The sequence below is a fragment of the Camelina sativa genome, chromosome 16 (assembly GCF_000633955.1).
Source record: "Camelina sativa cultivar DH55 chromosome 16, Cs, whole genome shotgun sequence".
Classification (NCBI taxonomy): Eukaryota; Viridiplantae; Streptophyta; class Magnoliopsida; order Brassicales; family Brassicaceae; genus Camelina; species Camelina sativa.
Window position 1 is genome coordinate 156,052 of NC_025700.1, and position 11,468 is coordinate 167,519.

Consider the following 11,468-nt stretch of genomic DNA (forward strand, 5'->3'; position numbering starts at 1 on the left):
CTCACTCTCCCTCTCCTCCCTTCCAGTATCCGCCACCTTGCCCATTTCGGTGCTGTCACCACTTCCGGTATGCTCTTTGTCTTGGGCGGGGGCAGCGACGCTGTCGATCCCCTTACCGGTGATCACGACGGTACCTTCGCTACCGATGAGGTCTGGTCTTACGACTTTTTACAGAGACGCTGGACTCCTCGCGCTTCAATGCTCGTTCCCCGTGCTATGTTTGCCTGTTGTGTTCTTGACGGCAAGATTGTTGTTGCTGGCGGGTTCACCACTTGCAGGAAGTCCATATCTGGAGCTGAGATGTATGATCCTGATCATGACCTCTGGACTTCGATCCCGGATCTCCACCGGACGCATAACTCTGCCTGCTCGGGTCTTGTGGTTAATGGGAAAGTTCACGTTTTGCACAAAGGCTTATCGACCGTGCAGGTTCTTGAGAGCTTTAAACTCGGATGGGCTGTGAAAGACTACGGCTGGCCGCAAGGTCCGATGGCTGTTGCTGAGGACGTGCTTTACGTGATGAGCCACGGGCTGGTGTTCAAGCAAGAAGGTGACACGTGGAAGATGATTGCGTCTGCCTCAGAGTTTAAGCGGAGGATTGGAATGGCCATGACGAGTTTGAGTGAGGAGGTACTGATCGTAGGAGGAGTGATTGGACCTGATAGGCTCAACTGGGACATCAAGCCCTTATCAGACGTAGACGCTTTGACGGTTGGGAGTGATCGTCCAGCGTGGCGGAAGGTGGCGCCGATGACAAGGTGTCGTGGGACGATCCTTGGCTGCACACAGTTGACAATATGATGTGATCATCCTTCTTTCAAGATGACATCTTTCTGTTTTGTATGTCTTTTGATTTTCTTCGTGTTTGTTAAATGTTTTTTATTGTTTTTGTTGAGACAGGTAAACAACGAATAGCTCTAGTAAGTAGATTTTGAGAAAAAAAAATATTATCCAAACATACCATTTGTTATATTTTCAAATACATCTTACAGTTAGCCTGATTTTGTGTTAATATCCTTCTCTAAACAATCCTATCCCATTACGTACTATGATGATCAAAAATTTCTTTTGTTCTAAAAATAAATAAAGCAGTCCATATTTTATAGATTTTGTAATTGGCCTGTTTTAGTAAGGTTACAAATCATTGATTGGGCTTATATGTGGGGTTATTATCAGGTTATGTCTGTACACGTTGCTCATTTTATTTCGGTGTTGGGCTTAAACAACCAAAAAGAGCAATGTGGGTTTTAAACATGATATTTGTTAGATATGGGCTATGCCCCTATATATCTACTCGGCCCAACAAAACTTGACAGGACAAAACAAGTTGGAATTCTAACCCGACAGAAGGAAGGAAGCCCAATAAACTAAATGGGCCGATCTCAAATGGCAATCTCGGAAATTTGCGATGGAAATCTAGAGAATCCTAACTCAACATTCGCTTATAAATAGCTCGAGATATTTATTGAAAAGAGGATTTAAACCTCCAACATTATCTAAAGAGCAATATTCTTCCTCAAAACCTAAGTTTATTATCTTTTTGTAATTCGCTCTTTATTTTGAGCTTGTCTTACTATGGTTGTCAACTTGCTTGTAAGTTGACGAACACAGCTCGATTCTTTGTTAGTGACGACCTGATTTCTCATTAATAAAAGGACATGCTCCGCTCTTACCCAAAAATCTTGTTTATTAATATTGTGCAAACCTCGATACAAATAATATTTTAAGCGCTGATATAAGAAAATGGACCTCTCCTTTGTTAACTTGCTCTTTCTTTGCGTCCAAAAAGTTTCTCTTTGCAAGATTAGAAAGGCCACAAGGTAGCCAATTTTTAAACCATGATCGGAAATAATTTAACATCTTCATACCAACAGGCAACAACAACAGAAACAAGTAATCGTAATTAACTGTAGTTTCTTTTATCGCAGTCAAGCAAAAAGAATTTGCTAAAAAAAACATAATCTAGAATATAGAGCTTATACAAATTAAAAAGTAATGATTTTAAAATATAGCCTTTAACATTCTAGGTTAACGAGGAGTAAGGAGTTAAGTCAAGTTTAACGCAAAGCCCGGAATTTAGCAAAGCTTATCTTGGTATTTAGTGTGATATGACTCTGATATCCTTGATAAACACATATTCCACTTGGTCACGTAGTTAATGAATAACCATGAGTAAAAAGATGATGAGTCGTCAAAGAAATCATGGTGTTGAAAGAAATATTTGAAAATTTCTCCATTATCGAATCAAATGGATGATTAGTGCTGATCCCACCCTAATATATCTATCTATATTAATTCTAACCCCCACGTCAGGTGATTTAGAATTAAATCAATTTTAAAGAGTCACGTCTATGTATTGGATTGGGCGTCAAACTTTGCTACATTGCATATGTTTATGGTTAGTACGTCGTGTGATTAAGGGCAGCATCAGAAACGTTATTGACTGGTTATTACAAATACAAATACGGAATCGAGGGACACCTAATATTCAATGGCATATATATCTATATCGATGAGTAGTCGCTATTTGTTTCTTATTCTTTGTAAGAAATTAATCAGATCGTTATCTATAGAAAGAGAACAAAAGCAAATCCATTTGAAATAGAAATATAACAAAATGGCAGACCCATTGAGGCAACAAGTAAGAAGACCTTGAAGCAATGAAAACAACCAACATTAATTTATATCCCTGTGTAATACATAATAGACAAACAAACATAACAAACATACAAATAAATGTTGCATCGACGGGGCCTACAAATACACGAGTAGAGAAGAAAAGGCCAAACTATGATTATTGCGTCCCTAAATAATATGAATACGTACGTGTATAATAGAGAAAACGCGATTATTGATACGTGAATGAAACCGTAGAAGCTAGCTTAGCTAGGAGCCACACACACATACTCCTGTCTTTTTCATGTGGGTACCCTATTTTCTAGTAGCCCAGCCCCACTCCCTATCACTTACATACTCCCTTTATCGTAATGAATAGTTATCCGATTTCTTTGGTCAAACAAAAAGTAGAAAAAAAAAAAAGTTTCTTACTCTTTTTTTTGTTTTCTTTACCAATAGTTTCATTTTGTTTTGTGTTAGTTTAGCACTTATTAGCATTTTGTTAAATGAGATTACGGGGCCGATTGATTATAGTATAATCTTGCGAATTAAAGGACTTTTACTATCCCTTCTTGGATCTTGGTATCATTCCCAAAAAAAAAAATTATGAGGAAGAAACGAATTTATTAGTTATGTTATTATAAAAAATGTGTACATTAAAAAAGAAAAATACTAGGATTTAACTCGCAGTACACCGCGATACTATATTTTTAAAATTTTAAATACGTATATTATATTTGTTTGTTATTTTGCTATTGTTTTATTAATTTTTAAATTATATACCTATAACTATTTATTGAATCTATGGGACGATTTTAATGTTCATATATGATTTTAAATAAAATGGTTAGGTTTTTTTGTTTTTAATATAAATGTTACTATGTTATCTAAGTTTTGACCACGGTACACCGCTTGATTGTGTTTTTTAGGTAGAATCATATAGAGATATGTGAGAAGTAATAGTTATTTTATGTGTTTAATGTATATATAAATTAATTATTTTTATTTTTAATTTATCAATTAAAATTCATTTTTATAAAAGTAAACAGATCATGTTACTATGCAGTGCATCTATATATATATATATATATGGTGTTTAAAAGAGAATAACAATTAATTTAGCCAAGATAATTTAGGGAAACTATATTATCACATTCAACAAATGTAGAAAATATTAAATGAAAACTATTAATTAAGCCGAAATAATTTGGGGAAACTAACAGATTTTTTCTCTAAAGATCTATTAAAATAGGTTTGAAGATTTTTATGGGATTAAAAAGTTAATGTGTAGAGTTGTTTGTAGAAAAATCGAAATGTATAGTTGTCCAACTATTTATGGCAATAAACGTATCAAATTAGGTAGATTTAAATAGTTCCATTAATTGAGTTCCTACAACATATTATTTTAGGAAAATTGTTAGGGGTTAATGTTGTAAATAAGACATATTAAATAAGCAAAACTTGAAGGGCATAAACCAAAATGTACTTAAAAAATAATGATATAGATTACTACTTAATAAGAAGTTGACGAGCTTAAACAATGACAAAATGCGATAGTTAGATGGGATTCGAGAAAAACAAGATCAACCAACAATAAAAGTGGTTGCATCTTCCTTACATGGACTGGACGAGTTTTTTTATAATCAAATCAGTGTGATTAGTGGAAGTATATATTATTATACGGAGTAGTATAAAATTTGTCTTCAAAGTAAGTAATAACTAGGTTCGGACCCGCACGTGCGGGGTAATGTTTATAAACAACATTAATTTTGTATATATAATCAAACTTATACTAATTGAGATTTTAGTTTGACATTTAGTTTGGTTTATTAATGTTTGAAAATTGAAAATAATAATGATTTCACTAGTATCTTAAAATTTGGAACAACGTAACGGTTTGACTGGTAACAAACTAAATCAAATAAATGAGCTGTTAGATTCTATTAAATTTGTAAAATATCAAATTGGATATATAACCGCTAACAGCGATGAAAACCCGTTTGAAACATATACAAATATTTAGGGATGGTCGTAACTCTCTTTTCGTTTTGTCATGTTCCATTATGTCCTACACTCGTTCTCAAATTCTCGTTGCATAACAGAAAGCATTCCCAATATGGGACATTCCGGATATGAGACATTCCGGATATGGGACAAATTTCCGATTGAAAATGGGAGGGGACTAGACGGATACATAAATTCTTGTACTCCCGTATGAAATAAACATAAATATAATTCATAATATTTCTATATATCATACGTTTTAATAAAAATATTACAAAATTAATTGACCTCTTTATTCTTACTATTTTATATATGTTTCACCTATATTAGATTATGTTTTTTTAATATTTTTAACTGTAACAGAACATATTTTATGTATTTTTTATTTTTATTTTATTTTGAACTTATGCTAGTTCAATTGAAAATAGTAAGAATTATTTATTTAGTATGTGTAAACATATTTATATAGTATAACATTATTAACCCAAAATTTTGTCATTTTTATTTATGAATATTTGGGTGTTTGAGTGTTAATCTGTAATTTAAGATTTGAATTAGAAATTTGTATACTATAAGATTTACTACCATGTGTGTTTTTTGTTTTCTTTTCAATATACATTCCAAGTTATAGTGCCATTTTAATAAAGACCGTTAACATCATATATTTTGAAAAAATAAAAATAATATAATTTAATACATACAACTGATTACAATATAGTCATGGAAGATTAATTATACTTATATAGTTTATGTATACGTATCCCTTGCTGGTATCAAAAGTTAATTAATGTTAATGCAAAGCTCAACTACATACTCTAATAAGAATTTCTTACAGAGGTTTCTTAAATAAATCTATAGAAAAACTGAATAAAACAAACACTAATATAATATTTTGTGGTTTACCGGGTTCATATAAAAAAGGTGGACTTTTTTAAGCAATCAAATGTAATTTTCTTGTTTTGTAGATGCTATGTCAATTGGATGAACACCCGTTCATACCACAATCATCCCTTATACACAATCTCTAGATAGAAAATTGTATGCTTTCGAAAAAGATCTTGATTTGTATATGCTTATTATATACACAACAAAAAATTATAAATTTAACAAATCATAAGAATCATAAATCATAAACTTAATACAGAGACATTTTTTTTTGTGCAGAAACAAAGAGATATAAACAAAAATAGTGCTAAAGTGGTGTATATGATATGTGAATGTTAGGTCGATTACTCTATTCATAAGCTCGAAAGAGTAAACATTTTTGCCTTTACGTTTAAAACTAAAAAATCTGTATAAAATCTTTTAAAAACTTATTTAGTTTTCAGTTAATGCATATACAATATGTTTGAATGTATCTGGATAATTAGATTTGTATTTTGAATTAATTGTCTAGATTTTCCTATTAAACCGATGAGAGTAAATATATAAGGTTAGTTTTAGAAATTTGGTGAATAATTACTGATTTTCTTTCAAGATTTCTTAAAATAAATCATCTATTTAAAATTGAAGTTAAGATATTTTCATAAATACTATTCGAAATTAATGAGATTCATTTGTTATAGAAATCTTGTTAAATAGTGAGTTACATTTTTGGTATGTTATAAATTGCGGAAATCTCTTATTATTTTCTAAAATTTTAATAACTTTATAAATTCAAAAAAGTATTAATAGAAATAATTTCATTTTTATTATAATATTTTTAATTTCATTTTGTAATCTTGTTGGCTTTAATTTTTTTTATAGTGACGGTATGTTCTAATTAAATTTACGGAGAAAATCATTAGTTTAATATTTAATTTTGAAAAATATTTTGAAAAGTTAATATATTCAAAATTAATTATTTATTATTTATATCCATATGAGAATAATATATGAAATCTATAACCAGTTATAAAAAAAAAAGTTAATCATTTATTTTTTTAATATTGTTACTATTGTTTTAGGGAAATTTAACTTATTTTTTTTATTGTGTATGCAAATGGGTCTATTTGACAATAGGTATATATATTATGCTTTTTTTTTTTTAATACCTAATTCTGTTTTCTATTTAATAGTATAGATAGATGGTGTATATCAAATCAAGACCCCTTCTTCAATCAACGTTTAGTGGACAAATCACACGTGGCGCTTAAGTAGATCTTAATTATTGGATTAAGCAAAGCAGGTGCAGGTGTAGGCCCTCCCTAATTCACATTGAGTTTTTTTTATATATATCCATGCAACGGTTTAAAATTATTACTATTAGACTCATTAGGATTCCACCAATATAATTGTTTGAATAAACATTTTTAAAAATAACGTCGTCTCTGATGCTTTGATTAATCAAACAAGTAATCCAAATGAAAAATGAATTATGATTAGAGAAAGACAAACGAAATAATGACCAATATGCCGTATATATGATAATGGGTACAAATTGTAAGAATTAATACTATACTATAGAAAAGGAGAAATTATGATTTTTTTTTTAAAATAGAAAAAAGCCTGCGTTTACAGAGGCCCAAACATCAATGCACGAATAATGTAAGTGTACCTAGTAAACAAGTAAAGTGTATTGTACCACAAAAATACAAAATTGATTTATCTTTTTGCTTATGTTTTCAATCATTTAAAAAGTAAAAAAAAAAATAAAAAAAATTGTCCAGTCCACAATGTTGTTACACGAACACGACGACAGTAAAAAGTACGATATACATTCATTCAACCATATAAAAAATGTATAGAAGAATGAACGAATGGCTAGAGAAATGTGTAAATGTAAATAATAAATGTTGAAGGGTTAAATCCACAACGTCCCTTCTCTCGAGATGACTTTCTTCTCTCTGTCTATCTCTCTTTCGAATAAAGAAAAGAAAAAGAGATAAGGGGAAAGCAACTTTTAATCTGATTTTTGTGAAAGAGGAGAGGATCATCATTTCATATATCACTCCGAGTGAGAGGAGAGAGTCCCCATATGAGCAGAAGAAGCAGTCAGAATAATTGTATGTACCAAATTCTCTCTATTCACTCTTTTTCTTTCATTTAAAAGATATTTTAACTCTTACAGTTACACAACTTACAAAGCAGCACTGAAATCCTCATTTGCTTTCCATCTTCTCTTCTCTCTCTCACTCTCTACTTACTCCTCCATGGAAGCTACTGAGTTATGATCCTTGCCCTTACCGGATCTGACGGCTCTTTTTCACTATGCTGAGAAACAAACCTAGAGCAGCCGTGACGAAGAAACAACAAGCATCGTCGTCTCTAATGGCTGATCAACCCCCACCTTCTTCTTCTTCAAAACTCAACAACACTTGCCACTCTTCATCTTCCCTCTTTAGCTCCCCAAAGTTTAGGTTTTTTGCTTCAAAGATGACTCCTTTTGACTCTGATTTCTCTCTCGTCAGCCCTACCTCGATCCTCGAAGCTAGCCCATCATTCTTCTCCTCCAAAAACACTAAACCCACTCCCTATTTCGAGCCCACGATCCCTAATCCCCAAAGGTTTCACCCACCTGACACCTTTGGCCTCGCCGATCTCGTCAAATACGGAGACAGTAGCAGAGACCACTCGAGTAAACCTGTCAACAAGATGGTCCTTTTCGGCTCTAAACTCAGAGTCCAGATCCCATCAGCTGATTTTGGAACTAAAACCGGGATGAGATACCCTGCTCATGGTCATGGACAGGGACAGGGACAACTCAGTCCTTGTGTCCAGGCGAAGAAGGTCTTAGCCGTGAGCGAGGTTGACCAGACGGAGGACTACACGCGCGTCATATCTCACGGTCCAAACCCAACCATCACTCATATCTTCGACAACTCTGTTTTCGTGGAGGCTACTCCTTGCTCTGTTTCTTTACCACCACTAGTACCCATGGCGATGGATACCGCCAAGAACACGGAGACTTTTCTAAGCTATTGCTTCACCTGCAAGAAGAATCTTGACCAGAAACAAGACATCTATATATACAGGTCCGTCCACAATCTATCTCTATCACTNTTAGATTTGTATTTTGAATTAATTGTCTAGATTTTCCTATTAAACCGATGAGAGTAAATATATAAGGTTAGTTTTAGAAATTTGGTGAATAATTACTGATTTTCTTTCAAGATTTCTTAAAATAAATCATCTATTTAAAATTGAAGTTAAGATATTTTCATAAATACTATTCGAAATTAATGAGATTCATTTGTTATAGAAATCTTGTTAAATAGTGAGTTACATTTTTGGTATGTTATAAATTGCGGAAATCTCTTATTATTTTCTAAAATTTTAATAACTTTATAAATTCAAAAAAGTATTAATAGAAATAATTTCATTTTTATTATAATATTTTTAATTTCATTTTGTAATCTTGTTGGCTTTAATTTTTTTTATAGTGACGGTATGTTCTAATTAAATTTACGGAGAAAATCATTAGTTTAATATTTAATTTTGAAAAATATTTTGAAAAGTTAATATATTCAAAATTAATTATTTATTATTTATATCCATATGAGAATAATATATGAAATCTATAACCAGTTATAAAAAAAAAAGTTAATCATTTATTTTTTTAATATTGTTACTATTGTTTTAGGGAAATTTAACTTATTTTTTTTATTGTGTATGCAAATGGGTCTATTTGACAATAGGTATATATATTATGCTTTTTTTTTTTTAATACCTAATTCTGTTTTCTATTTAATAGTATAGATAGATGGTGTATATCAAATCAAGACCCCTTCTTCAATCAACGTTTAGTGGACAAATCACACGTGGCGCTTAAGTAGATCTTAATTATTGGATTAAGCAAAGCAGGTGCAGGTGTAGGCCCTCCCTAATTCACATTGAGTTTTTTTTATATATATCCATGCAACGGTTTAAAATTATTACTATTAGACTCATTAGGATTCCACCAATATAATTGTTTGAATAAACATTTTTAAAAATAACGTCGTCTCTGATGCTTTGATTAATCAAACAAGTAATCCAAATGAAAAATGAATTATGATTAGAGAAAGACAAACGAAATAATGACCAATATGCCGTATATATGATAATGGGTACAAATTGTAAGAATTAATACTATACTATAGAAAAGGAGAAATTATGATTTTTTTTTTAAAATAGAAAAAAGCCTGCGTTTACAGAGGCCCAAACATCAATGCACGAATAATGTAAGTGTACCTAGTAAACAAGTAAAGTGTATTGTACCACAAAAATACAAAATTGATTTATCTTTTTGCTTATGTTTTCAATCATTTAAAAAGTAAAAAAAAAAATAAAAAAAATTGTCCAGTCCACAATGTTGTTACACGAACACGACGACAGTAAAAAGTACGATATACATTCATTCAACCATATAAAAAATGTATAGAAGAATGAACGAATGGCTAGAGAAATGTGTAAATGTAAATAATAAATGTTGAAGGGTTAAATCCACAACGTCCCTTCTCTCGAGATGACTTTCTTCTCTCTGTCTATCTCTCTTTCGAATAAAGAAAAGAAAAAGAGATAAGGGGAAAGCAACTTTTAATCTGATTTTTGTGAAAGAGGAGAGGATCATCATTTCATATATCACTCCGAGTGAGAGGAGAGAGTCCCCATATGAGCAGAAGAAGCAGTCAGAATAATTGTATGTACCAAATTCTCTCTATTCACTCTTTTTCTTTCATTTAAAAGATATTTTAACTCTTACAGTTACACAACTTACAAAGCAGCACTGAAATCCTCATTTGCTTTCCATCTTCTCTTCTCTCTCTCACTCTCTACTTACTCCTCCATGGAAGCTACTGAGTTATGATCCTTGCCCTTACCGGATCTGACGGCTCTTTTTCACTATGCTGAGAAACAAACCTAGAGCAGCCGTGACGAAGAAACAACAAGCATCGTCGTCTCTAATGGCTGATCAACCCCCACCTTCTTCTTCTTCAAAACTCAACAACACTTGCCACTCTTCATCTTCCCTCTTTAGCTCCCCAAAGTTTAGGTTTTTTGCTTCAAAGATGACTCCTTTTGACTCTGATTTCTCTCTCGTCAGCCCTACCTCGATCCTCGAAGCTAGCCCATCATTCTTCTCCTCCAAAAACACTAAACCCACTCCCTATTTCGAGCCCACGATCCCTAATCCCCAAAGGTTTCACCCACCTGACACCTTTGGCCTCGCCGATCTCGTCAAATACGGAGACAGTAGCAGAGACCACTCGAGTAAACCTGTCAACAAGATGGTCCTTTTCGGCTCTAAACTCAGAGTCCAGATCCCATCAGCTGATTTTGGAACTAAAACCGGGATGAGATACCCTGCTCATGGTCATGGACAGGGACAGGGACAACTCAGTCCTTGTGTCCAGGCGAAGAAGGTCTTAGCCGTGAGCGAGGTTGACCAGACGGAGGACTACACGCGCGTCATATCTCACGGTCCAAACCCAACCATCACTCATATCTTCGACAACTCTGTTTTCGTGGAGGCTACTCCTTGCTCTGTTTCTTTACCACCACTAGTAGCCATGGCGATGGATACCGCCAAGAACACGGAGACTTTTCTAAGCTATTGCTTCACCTGCAAGAAGAATCTTGACCAGAAACAAGACATCTATATATACAGGTCCGTCCACAATCTATCTCTATCACTATATATATATATATATATATATGGTCAGACTGACAAATCATGGAGTTGCAAAACTAAACTTAATAGCAATGGTTTGTGGGTTGCAGAGGAGAGAAAGGGTTTTGCAGCAGCGAGTGCAGGTACCAGGAGATGCTTCTTGATCAAATGGAGACCTAGTAACCCTCTCTCCATCTCTTCTACTCTCATTTTTAATGTTTTCTTGATTTTGTCACAGCATCATCCTCTTCTTCTTTTCTCTGTTTTTTTTTTTTTT

At 32.8% G+C, this 11,468-nt stretch overlaps 3 protein-coding genes across 4 annotated transcripts in view; all 3 read left to right on the forward strand.

Annotated features, from left to right (window-relative positions):
- The window catches only part of LOC104748992 (F-box/kelch-repeat protein SKIP30-like), a 7,965-nt gene extending 6,993 nt beyond the window's left edge, over positions 1-972 (forward strand). The window contains exon 3 of the mRNA XM_010470570.2: positions 1-972. Coding sequence (XP_010468872.1) covers positions 1-801 — 801 coding nt within the window. The 3' untranslated portion in view covers positions 802-972.
- LOC104753159 (protein MARD1-like) lies at positions 7,403-8,631 on the forward strand. The gene is made up of 2 exons (XM_010475448.2): positions 7,403-7,604; positions 7,759-8,631. The coding sequence occupies exon 2, from the start codon at positions 7,810-7,812 to the stop codon at positions 8,629-8,631; it is 822 nt and encodes a 273-aa protein (XP_010473750.1). The 5' UTR covers positions 7,403-7,604; positions 7,759-7,809.
- Positions 10,026-11,462, forward strand: LOC104748993 (protein MARD1-like). 2 transcript variants are annotated; one of them, XM_010470572.2, is made up of 3 exons: positions 10,026-10,219; positions 10,374-11,188; positions 11,302-11,462. In XM_010470572.2, the coding sequence occupies exons 2-3, from the start codon at positions 10,425-10,427 to the stop codon at positions 11,369-11,371; spliced, it is 834 nt and encodes a 277-aa protein (XP_010468874.1). In that variant the 5' UTR covers positions 10,026-10,219; positions 10,374-10,424; the 3' UTR covers positions 11,372-11,462. The 2 variants fall into 2 exon arrangements, with proteins under 2 accessions (XP_010468874.1, XP_010468873.1); XM_010470571.2 differs by having other exon boundaries at positions 10,026-11,188.

Coding starts and splice junctions, on each gene's coding strand:
- LOC104748993 (XM_010470571.2), top strand. CDS start 10,425: ATGCTGAGAAACAAACCTAGAGCAGCCGTGACGAAGAAACAACAAGCA. Junction 11,189..11,301: donor CAAGACATCTATATATACAG/GTCCGTCCACAA, acceptor TGTGGGTTGCAG/AGGAGAGAAAGGGTTTTGCA.